The following is a 24,577-nucleotide window of genomic DNA, read 5'->3' on the forward strand; positions in this document are numbered from 1 at the left end:
ATCATTTAAAAAACCTCACCAATAATTACTGTTTTCTCAGACCACCCCAGCTAGGGCTCAGTATTTAGAAATCATCCTCAGTTCATGCTAAGAGTCTACATACTGTCAGCTTGAAGTGAGGCACAGTTAAATGACAGGAATGCAGATCCTTTCATGCTGGTAGGTCTTTATGCTAAAAATCAGTCACAACCTTATTTAATTTACTAGCAAATACATAATTTTAGTTAAATCAAGGACATAATTTTAGTTGAATCAAGAGGAGTCAAGGTGCATTTTCCATGCTCTGATCACATACTATTATGTGTTTGCTGAAGATCTGCAGCTGTTTCTTCCTCCCTCCTTGTGTTTTTCCTGAAGGTCACTCCTTGGCTCGATAGCACCAGCTCAACTGTCTGTGTGGCCATTGAAACAGATTCGTGAAATTATCCATCTTAAAAACCCAAGATGAAGTAAAACAAACAACAAAAAATGACATAGGTATGTGCATGTGTGTGATGTAAGTGTACATGTATGTTTCTAAGCAGCTGAACCAGCAAAATAAAGCTCTGACATACCTCCAAGGAGGCTGAGAACATGAAGGCAAAAGATATGACCTTCAAAATAGGATCTTAACTCAAAAGAATGTTAATTTTTAACCACATACACCCACACTGCTCTTCAGTGTGTGACATATTAACTACTATTAATACATACACAGCCACTAATGCATAAGCTCTGAATTCATTCATATTCTTAGAGCTTCAGAGTCCACATATGTTAGCAAGTTTTGTAACTATAAGGTGAATACACGAGAAAGGCTCTTTTGCCTGAGGTTAAGAAGGCCTAATTTGAAACGTCATTTTAGACTTCTTAAAATCCTTTGCCCCCAGAGAATCACCAAAGTAAAATTTTATTCATCTCTTGTCAAGCTTCCTGTAGTCATGCTCGGCAATGTATCATTGTGTCCATCTGGGAAGAGTCATCCCAGTGTTTCATTCCTTACCTTCATATCACAGAATCACAGAATCTGCTGAGTTGGAAGGGACCCACGAGGGCCCTTGAGTCCGACTCCCAGAGCTGCACAGCACCATCCCCAAGAGTCCCACCCTGTGCCTGTGAGTATTGCCAAATGCTCCTTGGGCTGTCAGGCTGGTGCTGTGACCACTGTGCTGGCAAGCTGTTCCAGTGCTCAGCCACCCTCTGGGGGAAGAACCTTTTCCAACCTAAATCTCACCTGGCACAACCTCAGGCCATTCCATCAGTTTCTGTCACTGGTCATGACAGAGAAGAGATCAGTGCCTGACCCACCTCTTCCTCTCAAAAGGAAGTTGTAGATGGCCATGAGGTCCCCCCTCAGTCTCCTCCAGGGTGAACAGACCAAGCGACCTCAGCCACCGCCTTTGTTGCCCTCCTTTGGACTCTCTCTAATAAATATTTTTCTTATATTGTGGCACCCAGAACCGCACCCAGCACTCAGGGTGAGGCCACCCCAGTGCAGAGCAGAGCAGAGCAGAGCAGAGCAGAGCAGAGCAGAGCAGAGCAGAGCAGAGCAGAGCAGAGCAGGACAATCCCTGCCTTGCCCTGCTGGCCATGCTGTGCCTGATGCCCCCCAGGACAGGGCTGGCCCTCCTGGCTGCCAGGGCACTGCTGGCTCAGGTTCAGCTTGCCATGGGCCAGGACCCCCAGGTCCCTTTCCATGGCTCTGCTCTCCAGCATCTCATTCCCCAGTCTGTCTGTACATCCAGGGTTGCCCCATCCCAGGTGCAGAATCCAGCACTTTCCCATGCTGAGCTTCAATGGTTGGTGATTGCCCAGCCCTCTGATTTGTTGAGGTCTCTGCAGGGCCCTTCTGCCTTTGAGGGAGTGAACAGCTCCTGCCAGTTTTTTGTTGTCTGTGAACTTGCTTAGTGTCCCTTCCAGTCCTGGTCCAAGTCACTGATGAAGCTGTTGAAGAGCACAGGGCTGAGGATGGAGCCCTGTGGAACCCCCCTAGTGACAGGTCACCAGTCTGATGTCACTCCATGCTCTGTAACCCTCTGTGCCTGAGCCATGAGCCAGCTGCTCACCCATCACAGGATGTGTTCATCCAGCTGTGAGCTGGACATCTTGTGCAGAAGGGCTCTGTGAGAGACAGTCCTGAAAGCTTTTCTGAAATCCAAAAATCTCATTACATCAACTGGTTCCCCTTGATCAGCCCCATGGGTTACCTTGTCACAAAAGGAAACCAGGTTGGATAAGCAGGACTTTGCTCTCATGAAATTGTGCTGGCTGTGACCAGTGAGTGTGTTGGCTTTAAGGTGTTTTTCCATACCTCCCAGAATAAACTTCTCCATAACTTTACCAGGCATGGAAGTGAGACTGACAGGCCTTTAGCTCATGGGGTCCTCCTTCTTGCCTTTCTTGAAAGTTCAGACAGCTTACACCAGCTTCCAGTCAGCTGGGACTTCTCCATATTCCCAAGACTGCTCAAAAATCATTGAGTTTCTGTGATGACATCATTCAGCTCTTTGAGGATTCCTGAATGAATCCCACCAGGCCCCGTAGATTTCTAGGGATCCAGCCAGAGCAGCAGCTCCTGCACATTTCAGGATTGATTGGGAGTTGATCATTCTTGCAGTCATGGTCCTCCAGCTCAGGGCACCCTTGGTCCATCATCCTTGTTGAAGACAGAGGCAAAGAATGTGTTAAACACCTCTGCCTTGTCTCTGTCCCTATTTATGAGGAGACCATTCTCATCCCGTAATGGAACAATGTTGTTTTTAATATTAACATATTTGAAAAAACTCTTTTTATTGTCCCCCACAGCTCTGCTCTACTGACCTTTGGCCATGTGAATTTTCTCCCTACAGTGGCCAGCAGTGGCTCTGTGTGTTTCCCATGTCATGTGGCCTTGATTCCACTGGGTATACATCTTCCTTATCCTCCTTATTTTCAAGAGAAGAGTCCTGTCAACCAAGATGGCCTTCTGCCATGAATGCTTGACTTCTGACATTTGGGAATTGCCTGCTCCTGTGCCCTTAGGAGGTGATGCTTAAACAGTGACCAGCACTGATGGACTGCAGCACTTGCAAAAGCTTTTTCCCAAGGGATCTTACTCACTAACTCCCTGAGTAGTCTGTAGCCTGCTCTCCTCAGGTCCAGAGTTGAGGTTTTTGCATTTTTCCTTCTGTTAACAGAGACTTTAAACTTGATCTCTTCCTGGTCACTGTGGCCAAAATGACTTCCAATCTCCACTTGCTCACAAGATCCACCCTGTTGCCAAGGAGTAGATCAAGGAGGGCATCTTTCCAAGCCTTTTCCATAAAGTTGTCATTCAGGTTTTTAGGAATCTTCTGGCCTGGGTTGTACCAGCTGTGTGATGTTCCCAGTTAATTTCTGGCAAGTTGAAGTCTCCCATAAGGACAAGGGCAGTTGACTTGGAAGAGTCTCTTAGTTCCTCAAAGAATAATTCATCCTCGTCCTGTCCAGAAGGTCTGTAGTGAACTCCCACAATGGCATCTGCATTATTTGTTTGTCCCTTGATTCTTACCCAGAGGCTCTCAGCTGTGCCATTGGCAGCTGTGAGCTCCACACATTCTGCCCCTTCTATTCCATAGAGTGCCACCCCTGCAGCTCTCCTGCCCTGCCTGTCCCTCCTGGAGAGCCTGGAACCATCCAACAGGGCACTCCAGGCACAGGACCCATCCCACCAGGTTTCATTTCTCAGCTGTAGCCAGATCATATTGCCTTTGATTCCCAATGGCAGAGCACTGTGATGACAGCTGAGGTAAATTTCAAGCCTCAAAAGGACTTTGGATCACAATATAAGGAAGGAAGGGAAGAAAACCACAAAGTATGCAAGTGTAAACTTGTGTCCTGCAGACCTTCTGACCACCGATAGCTGGGTACAAACATGCAAAAGACAACTGAATAAAAAGTAATCAGACTTATACCTAATTTTTTAATTTGCTAAATGTTCCCTGGACATTAATTGCTGTCAACACCCAAGTTAAAGCAGACATGTAAATAATTAAAGATTAAAAATACAGGAAAAAGAAAAAACACGAGGGGAAAAAAAAGGGAAGAATTAACATATAAAACTAAAGCTTCAATTTAGCCCACATCTCATTGAAATCTGAGCAAATCCATCTGGCTGAGCTGGGAATTTCTTTACTCCTCTTTACATTGAGCACTGGGTCTCTAGATCACATACGGTGTGATTGTATCACAGGTATGCAATCTATGACATTCAGGACATCATGATTGGCTTCTTGGCCATCAAACCTCACATCCTGAATACAAGTATTCTACATAAATTAGTAAATCAATCAATCAATCAATCAATCAATCAATCAATCACTGTTTCATTGTGCTATAGCTAGTGTGTAGTGATATATGTTATAGCTAGATTTCTGACATAAACTTTGTTGAGAAAGTAATGAAAAGCATTATTTGACATGTATACTACTTTACAAAAATCAGTTTAAATCAGGATTCCTCAAGTTAAGAGTATGTAAAGTGACTAAAGAGAGGAAACCATTGGCAACTAAGTAAAATTCAATGGACAGGAAATACTGCAAGGTTAATGATAAGTAAATAAAAAATCAAGGCTGCAACATCTCTTCTGTCACTCTGCAAGCTAATCTTTTGTCAATATTTACTCTTAGCTCTTAGGAAGAGCCTGCATTCATTGGAACTTTGACTGAAGCTCCCTTGACTTTAAAAGCTGATAATTTGTTCTGTCTTTGGGCCACCAGAGAAGTGTCCAACCTAAACAATGAAACACATATTGAACAGTGTAGAGGCTGGAAGAAACAGGAAAACAGAGCATTTTGATTTGAATCTTCTACACACTTAACAAAACTTTTTGGAAAATTTTTGAAAATGCATTGAACTGTTTAGATGGTATTTTAAAATTGCACACTAGCATAAGCAAATTGAATAGCACTGGCATTTAAGACTTCTCACACTCTTTGTTCAAAATAGGGATTTTTATTCCTGATGGAGCTGCACATGTGTGTTCTGCTCAACAGGCATGAACAAAAACCTCCAGAGAAGCATTTTTGTCAGAAATTTACCTTTTAAAAGGTAAAAAAAATAATAGAATAATGCCACTATGTTCTAAGACAAGAGCTTTTGTAGTAAATGGTATTTTTCTTGGCTTTTCTGTATTGTTTATTTAAACCAACTATCCTGAACTCAGGATATCATTTAATGGTGTTCAGAGGTGCCACAAGAGATTGCCTTTATCAGTGTAAGAGTAAGCAGCACAAAGTCTGGGTGTATTTATTCTTATCTGGAGAGCTCACTTCATGACAAACATGAGTTGGATTTGAGATGAGCTTTGTGAGAACCTGAGAGAAGAGGTAAGTGAATATTGGGTGATATCTACAGAGAACATAAGGAAGAAAGAGACTTAAATCCTCAGATACAGGATCAGTTTATTACACTGTTCTTTATTCAGTAACCACTCTTGACTATAAAACAAATCTACTAAAAATTCCTTACATAGCCCTTAACCTAAAAAGCCCAACAAAATCTGATTGAAACTGACATTTTACCTACCAACTAGTGATACTATCTTAGATATAAAAAGAAGTTTTTTCTATTAATTATATAGATTTTTGAATGAGTGCTATGTTTAATGTCTATATGATGCCTCCATAAAATAACTTCTTTAAAAGTAAACACAAATTTGCCAGGTTCCTGTTCCATCTTTTGGCCAGCCTTAGAATTATATTAATTACTAATGATAGATAAACTGATGTGGATCTTGATTTGACTTGAAGACTTGATGGCAGACTAAAGTGTATTTGTAATTTTTTAGACATCTGCAGGAGGGTGATGCCTGTCCATCTGTCACATCTTGTTTTAACTGTGCAACGTGCTTATTAATCAAGAGACTCATAGGAAACAGTATTATTTTCTGAAATATTTATGTGCTTGTTCTTATTTCATGACCAAGTCCATGGCAATCCTCTTGAGCTCTTTTCCTAGAATGGTAATATCAGATCCATATTTCATTAGTTTCCCATAAATAATGCAGCTTGTCTTCTGTGCTGAGTGAAGTATCATGTTATCTGTAACAGTTTACTCAAATATTTTTCAAATGTACAAATGCAATAAAGAATGATTTCTTGTAAGACTGGCCTATTTATACCAGTTTTGCCTGATTATTTTTTGAACATTTTCAAAAGGCAAGTATGAGAAGATATTTTCTTCTTTGCATTGCTAACATGTAAATCCTATAGATCAGATGAATGTAAGAATAATACAGTCTACTTATTATTCTTTTAATTGATCAAACGACTTTTTTCTTTGAAAATTAAATTATTAAACTTATTAAAAGCAATTTGATTTCTGGAATGGATTAAATTGCTCTGTTCTAGACTTATGATACCAAAAGTAGTTTAAAAGTTTTGAAATTTGTGTAAGCATTCTGAGGTAGTCATCCCCTATTTCATCCCTTGCGATTTTCCCCACTACATCAGTGTTTGCACCACTCACAGGAGAAGCCACCCTTTCATGACTAGTACTTTTTACAATTCTTGCTAATGCTGGTCCTTCACAAGTACCACATTTATCCTAGTAACCAATAGAGAATGAAGGTTATACCTTGTTTTGAATAAATTTTATCTTGACTGATTTCTCCTTTCTTTTATACAGGAAGTGTTATGTTTTTCTATTTGCTCTAAATGACTACATTGCTTGCTGAAAGACATGTTAGCTGTGATTAATAATAGATTAATAGATTGATTAATGGCACCTAAGGATTAGATTCAGTGGAATGAGTTTAACAACACTGATTAAGGCATCTCTGTTTGCATGATGAGTATGCTATCAATGAAAGAAATAAATTAACATGCCCTTTCTACGTTTAAAACAGACAAACAAACAAAAAATGTGTATTGTAATTTGGAATTCTTGTCTTGTTGAAAAGTAGTGTTGCCATTTACTTAGCCTTTTCTATCCCACCATGACAGAAAAGAAACTTGCTTTTAGTAGAGTGAAAGAATAGAAACTCAATCCATATAAATTTAAACTGTGTGTGACAAAAAGAAAGGGACAAAACCTTCCCTTTCATACAAGGACTTCAGTGGAATTTTGTTTGTCTATATCAACAGTGAACTGGCTTGAAATGCTGTGTAAACATGAGAGAAAACTATGTGTTATTATATGGATTCTGTTCCCTGATGGTTAGCACAGTTACATTACTAGAACAGGAATACTGATAAACAATTCATTCTGATTTCTGTCACTACAATTCCATCTAAGAAGAATATTTATTATAATACGATGTTAAAGATGAATCATTCTGTTCATGTTCATGTCTCACTTCAATTCTCATTGCTGTCACTAACAATAAACGTCTACATTTTCCTGGTCCAGGCTTTTACCTAAGCAATCCCTAAGGTATGTCCCTAGTGACACTTCCAGTGGTTTTGCATCTTCACTGTTGTCCAACAGTAAGTCTCTGGGCTCTTCATATGAAAGGAATACCACAAATGGGGGGTTCTGAACAGTCACCCCTTTCTTTCATGTTCAGCAAATCTGTACTTATCACAAGGCAGGGGGATGTTGAGGAGTTAAAGAAAAGAAACCACACAGAGGTGTAGGAATTCATGGGGTTTTGTGGACACAAAAGTCTATGGAGATTCTCCTTTCTCATATTTTTGTCTACAGCAGAACTGAACTGACTAAACCTCAGCATTTGCAATGTAGGTATCTGCACCTAAGGTAGCTATCTGTATTTGAGGGAGAAAAATGTCAATTTATCTAATCCTAAAGGGGATGTCTCAAACAGGTAAGATGAATCATGGTCTAAAAGAGTCTGTTTCTACACTAATACAAAGAGCAGAAGAAATGATAGATGTTAAAAATTAGGTGAAAATATTTTCCACACTCAAGACAAAGTGTAAAAAGTTTCCTTTAAATGGTGTAAATAACAGCTAATACAAATTTCCAGCTAAAAGTGAACTAGAAGTCAGCTCTTCTGTAGAATTAAGAATGAACACTCTTTTCCTCCCTCCACAGGAAAATTATAGAAAAATTATATGTCCTGAAATAAAGTGACAGTGCACAGGAAAGGTAATGGAAAAAGGAGGAAAATGTTGTGAGGAAAATGAAGGACAGGAAAGAGAAGTAGTGTGGTATCTCTTAGATATATGTCCTGTCTACAAGCAAAAGAAGTAACAGCAATGGTAAGCTAAAGGAGCAGAGTGACAAGCATGCTAAGAACAAAACAATATTCCCTGCTAAGAGAGCTCCTTTTTTTCAAGGATTACACTCTGAACAAGAAGACACTTTTTGATTCAGTTAGGAAAGATCTATTTTGGAGTCTCCAAATACCCCAGCCAAGAGACAGGACTAGTGACACAGAGTGTTGCCCTTGTCTTACCTCTATAAAGAAGAGACTAGCTGCTGATGTTGGGTGATGGTACATGTAGACAGTCACGAGGATGGCTGCAGCCACAACGAGCACCAGCACCAGGATGCCGACAATTAACCCGGCGTGAAGCGTTCCGCCTTTCTTCTCTGCCGCGCTGTCGTCTGTCGAAGCTGCACAAAGAGCACACTTCTTAAAACTGTAACTTATGCCTGACCCATTCCATTATGGCACAGATGGCAACTGAGCATTTGCTTTCTGTGTGTTACATGTACCTCATTTTCTACAGCCCAAGCTGGAAAAAGATATTAGATGTCTCTTTTCTACCACCGGGTACTCTCATAATCTTAATGAAGAGACTTTCACATGTTTTACTGATTCTAATAAAATAAATTATATTAATATCTTTTCTTTTGAATTTAAAATGGGCAGTCTGAAGTTCCTAATTGTCTTTATAATACAGTTTGCTTTGATTTTCTTTTAAAATTATTTCAATTATCCCACAGAGAAAAAAGTACTAATTGAATACATTTTGAACATTTTATTTTTCTTTAAATATTCCAGTTGAGACATGCCACAAACCCTTGTGAGGTCTAGGTATTAAACACATTCTGGAAGCCTTATTCATTAGCTTGTAGATGAGTTTGAAACTGATCCTTGCAACTGAATCAGACAGCTAAAAGTGCAACAGATGGATGCAAATATCCTGCAATATTTTGATCTTGGTCTCAATAGTATGCTTGTCATACCAATAGTATCAATAGTCATACCAAAGTATTACAGAAGACCATTCATTTACTAAACTTGATACCAAGAAGCCACTCGTGCTATGCTCCTGTCAGGATAAAAGAGGGTTGTCTGTGTCACAAGCAACTTGTCAGCAGGGCTTCCAAAATAAGTGACTGAAAGCCTTTCAATAACAGTGTAACCTGTGGGGGAAAAGTTTCTCAATATATCAACCAACACCTGTAGAACTGGTTGTTCTTCATCATACTCTTGCACACAAGAATTGCTGTTCTGCCCACTTCTGCAGGCAAAAGAGCCACTCAGAAGTCCTAGGTTTAGGAAACACCAGTAGAGCATTGGTAATTTGACTTCACAAGCTTCCATCATTCTGCTACATGTTCCTCACCCAGAGGATTCCTGGGCTCCTCAGGGAGGTGGTTACAGCACCAAGCCTGACAGAGTATAAGAAGCATTTGGACAATGCTCTCAGGCACATGGTGTGACACTTGGGAGTGGTTCAGTGCAGGGCCAGGAGCTGGACTCTGTGGTCTTTGTGGGTCCCTTCCAGCTCCGCATATTCGATATGTCTGTGATATTCCAACTGCTTTCTGCTCTTCTGGAAATTCCTCCAATCACTTTCATGGGTTACTCCATACAACACCTGTCTGGTCTTGCTTATGAGAAATTTTCTTTCAGGCCCACTTTTAAATTTCCTGCCACCATGCTCGTTTGGCAAGCGGACTATAATGAAAATCATTGATATCTGCAACCATCCTTTTTGCTGTGCCATCCCCTTGAAATATTTGTTTGGTTGTCTTAGTGCTATGTTCTCTGAGGTCAGGGGCTCTCTTTTATGTTTTCTTTGAAGACAGATATGTGTTATGAGTATCAATTCAAACAAATCACTGTAATTATTACTAAGAAGAACAACAACAATAGCAATAAATGTACATGGTCTTTTACCATTCATCTGATTCAAGTTGAACACTTCACTCTAAAGTTAAAATTGAGAATTGGAAAATATAGAAGAAAGGCATATTGATGCAGGTAGTGGTAAATGTCTTGCATGAGGGGCAATTAAAGAAAAGAGGAACAGTTAATCTGAATGTTACAGCCCATACATCCATGTATGGCAGCATGTTTCTCTCCAGACTAAGGAAGGCTGCATGGTTGGTTACCCAGCAGATTGCACAGCACCATTGGAACAAAAGGGAGAAAAGGAAAATGAAGATGCATTTTCTTAGCCAAGACATATATCTGACTATTACTCCATGTAATAGTTATGCATCTCTGGGGATAGAGAAGGAATTTTTGTCCATATTTCCAAAATCTTGATTCAGGACAGTCAAAACCCCACAGTGTTGCTCTTTTCTGTCCCCTAAAGACAGCGACACTTTGTGGAATAAGGAACTGAGTAACAGAATTGGAAGATAAAGCAAAAGATCCCAATACATTGGGAAGACAAATTAGCATGTAGGAAACATTAATGATTTTAATAAAAAATTGCAAGCATGATACCCACTCTGGTACAGCTGAATCCTACAGGTATCATTCTTTTTAAAAGGTCATGAGTATCTATTGACACAGGAACTTCAGTTTTAATTGTACTGATTTTGGACATGAATTTTGAGTTTATGTTTGAACAGGATCCAAAAATCAGGTCTCTCCCTGCTTAAATCCTACAAAGGGATTTACTTTGCTTTCTTAGAGCTTAGTTCATACAAATGTATAGGAGTTTTGAAATGGAAAAGTAGGTGTCAGCCTATGATTTGATTTGATTTGATTTGATTTGATTTGATTTTCACAATACATAGTGTGAACATTTCCAGGCAATTCTTTATACTGAAGTAGGGGAAAGGAGATATTACCTAGACTGTGGAATTTCTATTTTTCAAATTTTCAAAATTTTCTTCTAAAGGGTCATTAAAATACTTTCTACTAGTTAGAGAACTATATAAAAAAGAATGCAAGATTCATGAAGAAGACAGGAAAGAAAAGTGATCCAAGAAAAGATTCCTCTTCTTTTCAGACAGCAGAATCTTTTGCTTGACATAGCCATCAATATTCACTTCATTTGAGAACAGATGAATGTATAGAAACACTAGTCTTAGTTTCTGGTCACGCACTGTAATAATATTTAGTACTTGTACATATTTTTCAAATTTCCATACAAAAGGAAATTAAGCAACTGAAAGGCCATCAGAAAAGGCCTGCTTGGTCTACATCCTCTTGGTTGGACTGTTAATTCCCATGGATGAACAGTTTGTTCTGAGTCACCCTACTGAGAAGGAACTGTTCCTGCAAAGGAGCAGAGAATTCAAAGCTTCTTTGTCTCAAAATTATCTTTTTGACAGTTTCATACTCTTTACTTTAATGTCATATTTGTGCATCAAAAAATACTTTGTCATGTACCCATTTTCAGGCTGATTTGCACTAAATGAGCAATTTGTATTGTTACTATGTTATGGTTGAAGGCATAACATCATATTCTGCATTTTAAAAAGTTCAGGACTTCAGCAAAGGTCCAACAACTCTATAAAGGTCATCCCTTTAATCCCTTTTGATCTGATATTTTCTCAGCTTTCAGCATCCAGCTTTGCAAACTAGAGCAGTCTCTTTGAAACAGCACAGGTGTCAACTGCCTGCCCAGATTTCTGCTAGTCAGGGGTGGAGCACTGTGTGGACATCAGTGCAGAATGCCAAATGCAAAAAAGAAAAAAAAAAAAAGGAAATAAAAGAAATGCTTTCCTTAAATTACATCAAGTTTAAGTAACTTGTAATTTCCATAATAGAAATTCAGTCCATTGACCCCAGGGCTCAAATACTCATGAGAAATTGATTTCACTCTCTTTGCATAGAGACAATAAACAACTTTGTCAACACTGAAAATACTCTTTGCTGCAAAATCAACAGTCAGTTCTTTTAAAAAGCCACCAAGGGAAATAGATAAAAAAAAAGGGACTTGGAAACTTTTTCAGGTGTAGAAGTCTTACTAAGATTATCACAGCATGTCTATTGTTCCAGGCAAGGCTATACCCATGGAAGGCTATTTGTTTTATGACCAGTCCTTTCCCAAAAGCAGTTTTCTCTATGGAACTTTCCCCAGACTTTCCTTTTCTTATGCTCAAGAAGCAATTGTTACATATAATATACTCTATATTTTTAATGTCTTCTCAAAATCTTAAATGTATTAAACTTTTAAGCTGAAGGAGTCTGTTAATATCTCCAAGGTCAGTCTGCTTCTCATAAGGGGCTGAATGACTGGATAGAAAGAGCAAGTAGCCTTTTTTCCCTAATATAAAGGCACAGAATCAGAACAAGAAATAGCTGTACTGATTCTGTAATGTTTAAAAAAATAAAAGTGAAAACACAATAAAAATGTCCCTATTGTTTCCATTAGAAACACATAAACACTATAAAATCTTAGATTTAAAATAACTATTATGTCTCTAGTTACACTTGGGCTAGCTTCTTTTGGTGTAGGAAAACAAAAAAAACTCTCAAGGAATGAACATTGAAAATCTTATTTTGCCATGGCACACAGGACTGTGATGCTGACTTTAACAGAACAAAGACACAAACTGAAACTGCTTTTGTGTTTACAAACTGCTGCTTGCTCTTTGTAAACACATTCGGGGTACATCGGCAACATGATTTTTCTTATAACTGCATATTAACTCTTGAGGTCTGTAAAATAACGAAATGCATTGTTTTTTACTATCTAATTTTAAAGTTTACAAAAAGTTTCTACTATGATAGTTTTATACATGAGAAAATGAAATTGTGAGACATACAATCACACCTCTTATGATATGAGATACAAAAGAGTTCAATTTCCAGAGATTACGGTCTCTGTCTGTGAGAACATACAAAATATTTTACAGGAAAAATGAGGAAAAATAGATGAACTTCTGGTAATTCCTGGCTAGAAAATTTCCTTTATATAGAGTGATGTGGAACAAAAGGTGAATGACAGACAGAAATGTAGAATTTCATTGCAGACTTGGAAAATAAAATTTTGCTTTTCCCTCCAAAAAAGGCATTCCCCTTTGCTCTTGCATTTTGATCAGATGGCAAAAGACCATCTGGAAAAAAACCCATTGGATTTGAACCTCCAATTCAAACTCACTTTTATGCACATGAATCATCAAGGGATAAAACACAATACCTTATTTGCCCCTCCTGACTGACACACAAAGCCAGGGATGTAGATGATTTAAACAGCAACAATCAGCCTGAATATGATAACTCAGTCCCAAACTTGGTTCTTTTCTCCCCTCTTTTTGGCAGAAGAATGCATTTTCTCCTTTTTGGTTAGCAAAAGAGCAGAAACCTTCTCTTGCTTCATGTTCTGGGGCAACTGTAGATCAAGTTCACTCACCAGCCCTCCACCCTATTACATATATATTTTCTAGCCTGGAAACTGTGATGCTCCTGTTTGCATGACAGTGGGTTTGAGTTAACAGGCTCCTGCCAAGAGGGAGAACATAATGTTTAGGACAGCTGAGCACAGTCTTACAGGTACAGTGAGCTCAACAGAGCCACCAGATTTTCCTCCTCTTCTGGGCCTCCATTTACATCTGGAATATGAATCTACCAGGAGACTTCTTGCTTTATGGGGCAGGTACATGGTTCTTCACACATAAGTTTTTTCCCTGTACATAACACAGATTCCTGAAAAGATGATTAATGGTGTGTGGGAGAGAATAAGGGAATGTGCAGTTGGAAGGATTCTCCAGAGACTCAAGGGAATTCCCAAAAAAATTTTCTCTCTACCTCTTTTAGGAACAGCATGCTCTGGAGTTCTCAACCTATTCACAGTAATGGAGTGTGATTTTCTTGATTTGTGGGTTCAATCCCTTAGCAATGGAGTGTGATTTTCTTGATTTGTGGGTTCAATCCCTTAGCATTTGTTAACATTTTGAGGTTAAGCCATAGCTTTACTGGTTTCAGGATGATTTATTAAGTTATAGCTCAGCTAATGCTTTAAAAATTGATTTTCAATTGCATGTAAGGAATGAAAGGTGGTCTCTGAGTGAGAATATTATGAACTATAACACACAAAATCAGAATTCAGTATCTGGCTGCACTATCAATTTTCTGTAGGAGCCAGGGCAACTCAGTAAGTCTCTCCAAGACTGTTCAACTGCTTAGTGTAGTAAATTGATGAGAGTCCATTACAATCAAATCCCTTTGTTTATAGGATGACAGTACTCTAAATACGTTAGCTAAGGGCTTTCATTCTTCTGCTCTAAAATATCGCCTAATGCTACAACATTTTTCATCTGTATTAATTTTAGTATCAATTTTAGTTTGAGCTGGTTGAGACCATGTAAGCCATTACAATACTAAGGTAGCATCAAACAGTTGCCATCATGAAGCTCAGTAAGAGCCATGAAGGACCACTCCATTTTTCTGTAAAAGCAGCTGATTGAAGTTCAGATGAAAAAAAAAGTTAGCTATTTATAAGAATTCCAATTCTGTCACCCCATTGACTCTTCTTAACCCTACTGAAAGCAAACACAAGACAATAAGGTAAAGCAGGCTGTTCCTCTCGAATGCTGTGTCTAATGCTTGTAGAGTTACTCTCACCACAGTGCCCACCACATCTTTGGGACACAGAACAACTTCAGATATTTCAACTTCAATGCAAAATGCACAACTATATGACTTTCCTTCACCTGACCATACTTTTTGCCATTCTTTACAGTGACCATGCACACTGATGTCAAAGACGAGTGAGCAGAGAAGATTGGAGAAGGCTACTAACTCCATGTAGAATAGGAAGTTAGAGACAGAAGATCACAGGATCGTTGTGTGCCCTAGCTGTCACATTGCCATAGCACTGTGACAGCAACAGGAGCAGATGATAAAACACTAAAGAAAGCAGCCTTTTCTTAAAAGTTATCCCAGTTTTTTGTAGTCCTCCTTAAGATCTGCACTTAGAGCTATGTGGGGTTTTTCCATTAACCCTTTGATCTGGTACCAAGTCAGCAAAACTAAATGTGTGACTAACAAAGTCAGCTGTGTGCCTTTACAACAAAGTCATGACAACTGTAAGAGTAGAATACCAAACATCATTTCGTATCTGTCTTAGAAAACCAAAGAGAAACAAAATTAGTACGCTAGATTTCAATATATGAAGTGTCTACACACAGCTCCTCTGTTTTTTTGACATCATGCTTTTTCAATGTGATATATAACACTTAATATGATAAAAAATGCCCTTTTTTACTCAAGGAGAAAGTGATAGTTTCTTTCTAGGGGTTATTTGGCAACAAAACTGGGATGTAGTGGGGATGCAAAAATTCTAGAAAGGGCACAACTCTCTTTTTATAAGAAACCTTTAAGTACAATTCAAAGTACCATGAAGCAAGTGGAAAATAATAGCTTATTTATGCAACCAATAAGAATAAATATTATTGATGTAATATTCTATTTTTTCAACCAGAATGGATGAGTTTGGCACTTTTCATTTGTACTTGCTTTAAAAAACATGCTTGTAGCCTACTGGCCACTGCATGTAATATGTAAGATATATTTCTTCCTGTGTCTGATGCATGAGGAAGTTGGGAATATTTATGTAAGAGGCTGTTGCTTTTCCAAGCCTGTGTTCTTGGCTTTGGCCCAATTATACCATACTGAACCCCAGCAAGGCTGTATAGGCTTTCCTTAAATCCCAGGTTTCGCTGGGAAGAAAGAACTTGAATTACACTTGCCCATCATTTCGTGTTTCATACAGTAATATACTATGGTAGATCCCACACTTTTTGCTAAAAGCACTGCTACCTATTCTGAGTGCTACAGCTGAATTTGCAGGAAACAGAGACCGGCATTTAGGGAAATTAGTTGGGTCTAAATTTCCACTTTGATCATACCAAAGACAAGAGAGAGTTCTAATTTTTATCATGACCTGTCTCTAATGTGAGCTGAGAAGAGGCTGCTGAGAAATGAGAGACGAGAAACAGCTTGGAAAAATTCAGCGAGAAATAGAGAGTAAATGAGATGCATTAGTATTTCTTAACCTATAATCTGTAGTGTGAAATCAAATACAGGAACAATCCCTGACTTATTTGAGTTACATTTTATTTGTTCCTTTTGGAATATCTTTCCTACATTAATAAACGAAAAAAGGTAAAAAAAAAAAATATCAGATAACCTCTGTTTGCAGGGCTCTTTCTGGTTTATCTGATAATGAAGGTGATTAATTTTTCTTGAATCCATACATCTTCATATTTTTATCCTATGAGTACATTTCTATCCATCACCACCTATTCCACTTCACTCTGGTCTGACACTTTTTTTTTCTTCTATAAGCAAGCCTGCATAGAAACCATTTCAAAACTTCTCTTTGGTAAGATTTTATTTATATAAATACAGCACATGGCATATCACAGATAAAGTACACTTTATGACCAGTTTTCTTCAAGGAAATTCTTGCTTCAGTAATTGTGTGAACCCTGCAAATTTAGGGGAACATCAGCATTTTTGAGTCAGTGGAACACACAGAAGTAAACATATAATTACATAATCCATTAACTAATCTCAATAAGATTTTTGCAATAATGATATAAACCTTAAATCCTCTTTTCTTTCATGACAAAAGACTGGGAAAAAAGTTCTAACTCTTGGCCTGCAGGTTTCTGAACAGGAATGGAAACAAAACACATGAGCTAGGACAAACTGAAGATAATCGAAGGAAACCTTGGGTGCCTACAAGATGCCACTCTTAGTATGTAATTTAGATTTTACTCTGTATCTTGTAGAGTTAGGCACCCCATATAGTAACATATGCCAGCCTGGGCACTCCTTTTAGCATGACATTTAATTACTTTCTCTTGCCATTGGCTAGGAGAAAGGCCTAAAAGAACAGCTTGTGGACTCCTGGCTAACACCAGATGAGATGAAGCATCTGGAAGGTCATTTCCTGTGGCTAGGCTAAGTTCTTGCAGTAAAAAACAAGCCATATCTTGTCAATCTTATCTTAGACAAAGTCCACTTTAAAACAGTTTTAAGCTCCCACAAAAGGTTATGTTTATAATTTTTTGATTTATTGTGTTTTACTTTAAAATTGGGGAAGACTCAGCTAATTCATAGTGACTTATTAAGCTGAGTCACTTGGTTTTGGATTGTGTGGTCATAATAACTTCCTCTATGAAAAAAATATTTGTTTTGCCTGAAAAGCTGGCTTATTTCTTTGGTGAAATACATCTAATTTTCTAAATCATTTAGCAACTTAACATATTAGAAAGAAAAAAGTTACATGACTCGTGTCAGGTATTAGATGGTGTTTTATGTCTTGCAACTGGAGTTTAGGGTACACAAGAAAAAAAGGCTGCGTTTTCTCTATAATTGAAATTAGGAAGACAGATGACTTATGGAAGCTAGTTTCCAGACATAGGACACAATTGGAAAAAATAGTCTTGAGTAAGTTTATCACTGTATATAAAGTATATAAAAGTACTCTTTTTCCAAAACTTTGTCTACATTTTGGTCATTTGTAACTGAGTTTCCTAATCTCTGAAAATAAAATTAAGCTCTCTGTAGCACAAACGTTAATCCTGTTAGTACATTCCTGTTAGTTGTATCTAGATCATCTTTGAAAATGTTCAAAGTGAAAAAAATATGATACTGACATTTCCTAGAACTACATATGCTGGGATGAACTTGTTAACAAATAAATTAAACAGCTTTTTTTCCTTCAACAGTTTGTTTTTTTATTTTTTTTTCCACAGCTTTCCTTTTTTTGAAACAGAAATTTCTGTATGAAATTGATTCACCTTGAGGAAAGAAAAGTGAGGCATTTGCCTGATACCTGCTGTCCAAAAGACATAGACTTTTCTTTCGAGTTTTAAAGCTGAAGGACTGTGAAGGACTCATGACAATCTAATCATCAAGACAAAGTGTCTAAAAATGTCAAATAAAATCTCTAGATGTGCTGGCCAATCATCTAAATCATCCACCAGAGAGTTCTCAACAAGAAAATATTGCATTACAGGATAGCCATGGCCAATTGTTCACAGTTTTTATGAAAAATTAGGCTTTTAAAATGTTTAGTCAGTTGTGTTAAATTTTAAGAAAATGAAAAAGCAACTGAATCTGAAATTAATAACAAAAAAATGGTACATTTTTAGTGCTGGACATCTCTTAGAACTTATAAAATGCTTGTCATCTTAAGGACAACCAAGATATAACAAAAATTGTGATGGCATGCCACCTGTGTTTTAAAACAGTCTAGGCATGCATTTGTCATGTCTGTAAAGAAAGAGGGCAGGCAGAAGAAACAAAGCCAAGCAAATTTGAAAAGTACATTAAGATATGCCACAAAACTGTGGCTGCATTACTGCACAGTCACAAAAGATTTTCTCATATAATTAAAAGGTCAAAGCAGTATGAACAGAACAAAAAATTAAATTTATAACAATTTATAAATTTATAAGGTTTGGTTTCAAACGTTTCTAGACAGAGGTGAAATGTAGAATTTCTATGGAATCCTTTTGTTCTACCTAACCAGATATCGACTGCTATCACCCAAGGATACATCAAACTATAGGCAATCATTGATCCAATATGGCTTTGGTTTTCCATTATAAAGGGCTCCCTTTCATTAGAGTTTTAAAAGATTTAGTGTGAGAAAGTAAAGACCCTGTATTCATGACCTGGAATAATCTACTCTTTATGAAAGGCTGACAAACCACAGAGAATCAAAGAATGTGCCTGCGGCTACAGAGGTTTTATCTGAGTCTAATCTAGGGGACACTAGAAAATTCAATGTATAATTGAAGATTCATCAAAAAGAGCTTCTCAGATTCAAAGATACATTTACTGTGTGAATGAGAAATCCTGGAGTGTTGCTTTGCTTTTGTGTTGTTTGAAGTAATTTTTTTTTTTTTTTTAATTTCAAGAATAAAAGGAAAGCTCAAGTAAAATGAATAATCTCATCAGGCGTTGGTTTGTCCTCCTAAAATGCAGCAGCTTTCTCTGTGGAAATGAACTTTCTATATATAGCCAATGCTTCAAACCCTACACCTCACCTACCAAGTAGGCCACAGCCATCTACAATTTGCTCCAGGATTCAACACTTTTACATAGTTTTTCTTTTCAGATCTTGGGCACAAAACAAACAAGTGAGAAAACAATCCCGCTGCAATTCCCAAACTGAAAGAAATATGGATGTGTTTTCTACACCCCACTTTTGGAATAATTTTTTATATAACAGCATAGTTTTAGCTTTGTATGAGATGCTCATGATGAAGAGCTGCCTGTTCCTGGGTCAGCCACCTGCCACATAGCGTTGGCTCACAGGGCAGAGTGTGGGCACTTTTCAGCCAGGATCACACCTCCAGTTCAGAGCAGACGTGGAACAGGAGAGAGAATGAAGGGCTGACTATTGACCTCTAAGAGCACTGAAGCACTTTTCACAATAAAATAAGAAGCAATTTGATTTCAAGAGAGAGACAGAGAAAGTTTCAGGGACATTTCCATAGGCAAAATGCTTAAAAGTACCACATTGAGTTTACAGATCACTTTGGGATCACTTATGCCTCAAAGTAATGTCAAAAAATACCACTGCCAAAAAATGGACAATTCAATGCCCAATACAGCATGTGACCAGCCCTGCTGCGGTTGGTGACAGCAAAATAACAGAGGTGAGACTGGCAAGGAAGAGGATGAGAACTGCCCCCGTGGAGTGAACAGATCTCTAGTTTGAGTGAAGGAGAAAATAATGGCTGAATATGACTGAAAAACAAATGGCAGGGAAAGAGACCAACAAGCGAAGTGGCATCTGCACTCTGTGTTTTTCAAAACTTGAATAATTCTCTGTGAGGGTCCTGAGAAACTGCTATATCTCAGCTGTTCTGAAGTGCTGTATGCAATCTCTCTGCCCATGATGTTGGGGTGCCCATGTAAGCTCAGGTCCAAACCCAAGCTATGTTGCAGATGAACCTATATTCAATCCCATCTCTGATCTTGTGGCCTGGACCAGCACTAAAGGTAGCTTGTCTCCAGTCCTGTCCATGGACTGTGCTGCCTTGGATTGGCCTTCATCCCTTTGCTGTTGCAGAATTCCTGTGTAGACGTGGTTTATAATCTCCCCTTCTCTAGGACCACTGACGGGAGATGCTCTCTCTGGTCCTTTCCTGAGCTGTCTGTTGGCATCTGTGCCCCTCTGCTCCCTTCTTTGCCAGCCTGGCTTCCTGCCTTGTCCCTGGGTCTGCCTCATTGCTGCAGACTCAGCTGATGGTCACTAGACCAGGGTTGACCCCTGTAGCTTCCCTGAGCTGCTGGGATTGCCCTGTGCCCTGCCTGTGCCTGCTGCCACACTTGGCTGCCTGTTCCCTTGACCCATGAGAGAAACTTCATGTTCCCTGCTTGGAAAGGCAATCAGAGCCAATAATATTCCCCTTAATATCAGTGGTAATGTGATTTATTTAAATTTGCTCAGCAAATCTTCCTCTGCTTTGATAAACCATTCTGAAGCCTTCAGAAATTAACCCAAATCTTCCTTTTCACCTCAGCTAGCTCTCCTTTGGCAACGAGCACAGGTGCAGGCGACATCTGACAACTCAGTCCTATTCTACTAGGGGAATGCTCATCCACTTCAAAGGCAGAAGGAAAAATCTCAGGTCTCAGTCCTTGAACTCACAAAGAAGATTACAAAGGTAGTCCCCTGCAGAGCCTCATTTAACAGGGGCCTTTATGGCAAAGGTGATCTTATTAACTTGCACAGGGAATGTGCTTGGAGAATGTGCAGGATCTCTGCTAGTACAGACGTAGATATAAAATGGGTATGCTTATTAACAAAATGTCATGTCATGATTCACTACTGTGAATGACTTTATAGCACAATATTATTATTTAGAACTAGCACCATATACTCTTAAAACAGTTAAATAAAACTCCATTATTATAGTTAATAACTGTATTAATACTGCATTACTAGTCAATAATTATATTAATACAATTAAAGTTTGTTTAATATGTCCATAATTGAACAAGCTCTTTAATTACAGAAAGCTAAAGACAATTGTAAATATTTAGTTTCCTAAGCAGTTCCTAAGTTTATTTGCCCTACTTATCTTCCACACAGATGTGGGATGCTGGAGTCCCTTGAGAGTCTAGTAAAAACTATTTCTACAATCAGATTTCGATTAATAAAGTTCAGTGAAGTATAATTTGACAAAATACTGACACTATTTACAGACAAAAAAAAAAAATCTTACCTCCATTATCTTTTAGGTGCAGTGCTATCTTGGTGTCATCTATAAAGGAAATTCAAAGTTAGTTGAAGGAAAAAGCATTTTTTTAGGCCATGATTCACTTTAGCAATAGGTTTCTAATGATAAATACATTCCACAACAAGAAAATTATTTAGTCCTCAACTTGATGAGAGCTAGATTGTGGTTTTCCTTACACTGAACACTACACTTTCTTACGACTAAAAAACCCCCTACTTACGAGAGTGTTAAAGCATTCAGGAGCATTCAAAACACTAGCAAATAAGGGTATGAGAGCTTGTGTCATAATGTTGTTCAATAATTCATATATATTACATATTCACACATAGCTTGAGCATTCTATCATATGAAGGAATATATGAACCAACATGTGTCAACAAAGTAAGACAATGACCTATTTTCTTTTTGAAGAATCTTGGAAAAGTCTACTAATACCAAACCATATTTACTTCCTTTTACTAAACCCTATTTACTTATTCCTCTTCTTCTTGTGAATTTTAATGAACAGAATTCCAGAAAATATTCCTTTTAATGCAGTCCAAATGCTGCACTGACATTTTCTAAACTAACCGGTCTTTCCTATCAGTAGATTCCCACCTTGAAATGTCTTCAGCTCAGATTTTCCTGTCACAGGCTATTTGGAAAATCTCTACCTAGTTCCTTTTCTTGTGTTAACATACAATTTCAACAAACACACACACACACGCACACACACACACATTTTATAGATGATCTTTGATTAACCTGAATTAGCTTTCTTGCCCAGATGAATTTCCTCAAAAGGCAGGAGAGCAGGATATCCCAGGCTCAAAAAGGTAAGATTTAAGCAGCCATTGGGACGAGGATGAGAACTGACCCACCATTGCTTACCCAGTTAATTCAATTCAGAAGCCTAGAGAAATTACTTCACAATAGCAAGCACTACATGAAAAGAACAATGTCAATTGACTGAAAAAAGGTAAACAGGCATATTTCAAAGAGGTTTTTATTTTGGATTATCTATAATTTTCACCTGGCTAGATAGAATCCATAAAAGAATTACAAATTCATTAAGTCTGTGATGGGAATTTCTTCTAGATTTAGCAGGGACCTTTACTACTACTATATCAGCAGGTTTTGGACTACTGCCTGAATGTAAAGAAACATGAAAAAGTCATTGTAACCTCAAGTTTTCATGAAGTCTTCCTAACTTGTCGTTACTTCTCCATCAGCATTCTCTCCTTGAGCCTTCATCCCTTTTTCACCTTACTAGCGCAAGAGTGAGCAATTTAAAAGCAAGAGCCTTGAAGTCAATTCCCAACTCCTTCTGCTGCCCCAGAGGGAAAAGGTTGTCATCAACACATACTTAAAGGAAATAAATTTCTTTCTGAGTTGTAAATTGCTTTTTTTCAAGTGTAAAAATGTGGTGTATACATATCACCTTCTGTGGGCAGGCTGGTTGGAAGGTGGGAAGTGGTGGATCCTCTGGTGGTTGTTAAAACTCTGAACCTTGTGGTGGTTGGCAGAAGGGTGGTGGTGGAGTACAGGGGTGTTTCCGTTGTGTCTATATTCCTCTCACAAATCTTATCCTTTGACTGTTGGGAAACAACAGAAACAAGGAAGAGCAAATTAATTCTCAGTGGAAACTGTCAAGAATGAAGAATTTAATCATGGACAAGTTGCTGTGATAAAAAGAAATTGAACACAGACACTAGAAAAAGAAATTTCAAGAGCTTTCTCTTTCAATCTTTTTTTCCTTTTCCACTTTCTAGTATCTATGCAGCATTCAGCAACATATATTTTTTCATTTATCTGCAAAATTTACAGCTCTTCATTGTTAATTACAAAGTCAGCCCAGATTGTCAAACTTATTTCCCTCAATTAAGGTTTAAGTCCATAATTCAGACTTTTACTCTTCTGTTATGAAAGCTCACTGCCATCAATCCAGGTGACATAAAACATGTTAAAAAAGATATGTGGGAATTAAATAGTAGCTCTTCGTAGTGCCCAATGTGTAGTTTACTGGAGCAATTAATTAGGCTTTACATGGAATTATCACAAGGGAACACACACAGATGCCTGAAATGTGTGCATGTATTCAGCCTATAGAATATTTATTCACTACAATAAATCAATCCATTCACTATATGCCTATTAATTCAAATAATATTAAAGTGTAATGTATTTTTGTATAAATAAAAACATAATATATAAATAGAAAAACCTATTATTATAAAATATAAACATCAAAAATAATAAATTTTTTATACTAGATTTGGAAACTATAAATAAAATTCCCTATCAAATAATACATATTTATTTGCATGGGCAAATATTTTGATACAGAGTCCGCTTGCTATTTTTTTTCTCCCAAGTTCTGGACATTTTTAAAAGTCTGAAGATGCAATGAATAATTTCTTTTATGGTTCACACAGTTTTACAGGAAAATACATCCAATTATCTTTCAGCATTCTACTCCTGCTGTCCCCATTCATTTTAATGAGAAGTGGAGTCATGCAAACCTTTATTTTATTTTATTGAGATCTGGCTGTCAAAACCCAGTGGACATTGTCTTTCTTTTAATATTCACAGATATTTTATAATTCTTTTTTTTACTTTAAACTATATATTACATTACAGAATTGTATCAGTACATGCAGGATAGTTATTCTTCACATTTTTTCATATTTTTCTTTAAAAATACTGTTAATTTCACTGATGTAATTTAGTCAAAATTTAGCTCAAAATTTAAATTAAAAATAAAGAAACCTTACGATGAGAATCCTCATTATTTATTCTTTTGAGTGAAGCATCTAAAATTAACCATTGTGTGCTAAATTTTGATCCTTCCTGGAACTCTAGCAGTCAGGCTCAGGCATAATTCTGGAGTATGCCAAGCAAGCTGTTGCTTCTACTCCACAGAGCCTAAAAGCTGGACAGTCAACTGCAACCAAGTAGCCCAAAACTGTGCAAATTAAACTATTAATTTCTCAGATACACTTAGTATATTGATAATTTCCTCTCAGATCATGTACTAAACCTTGGAGCACATGCTGGACTGGAACAATAAAGGAGAAGCAGAAGGGAATGTTAATGTCCTGCAGAGAGAAGTCTTTTGATATCTTAATTTGCAAGCACAATTGAATCCTAGCTAATTATAATCAGGATTAAAGCAATACAAGGGTTGTGCCCTATAATAACACATGCTCCCTGTAACTTTTATCCTGTGTTCTTGAAAATGTTGCCCTCCACAGATAATAAACATCTCAAAAATGTTGCTTTCAAATCA

The 24,577-nt window shown here is 37.7% G+C and overlaps 1 protein-coding gene across 1 annotated transcript in view; it reads right to left on the minus strand.

Moving 5' to 3' along the window:
* The window catches only part of PLXDC2 (plexin domain containing 2), a 253,175-nt gene that overhangs the window by 7,606 nt on the left and 220,992 nt on the right, over positions 1-24,577 (minus strand). Inside the window, exons 11-13 of the mRNA XM_063150230.1 lie at positions 22,730-22,883; positions 21,295-21,333; positions 8,357-8,517 (exon numbers count right to left, since the gene is read on the minus strand). Coding sequence (XP_063006300.1) covers positions 8,357-8,517; positions 21,295-21,333; positions 22,730-22,883 — 354 coding nt within the window. The remainder of the gene's footprint in view (positions 1-8,356; positions 8,518-21,294; positions 21,334-22,729; positions 22,884-24,577) is intronic.

Source organism: Melospiza melodia, chromosome 1 (genome assembly GCF_035770615.1).
Source record: "Melospiza melodia melodia isolate bMelMel2 chromosome 1, bMelMel2.pri, whole genome shotgun sequence".
NCBI classification, from domain to species: Eukaryota; Metazoa; Chordata; class Aves; order Passeriformes; family Passerellidae; genus Melospiza; species Melospiza melodia.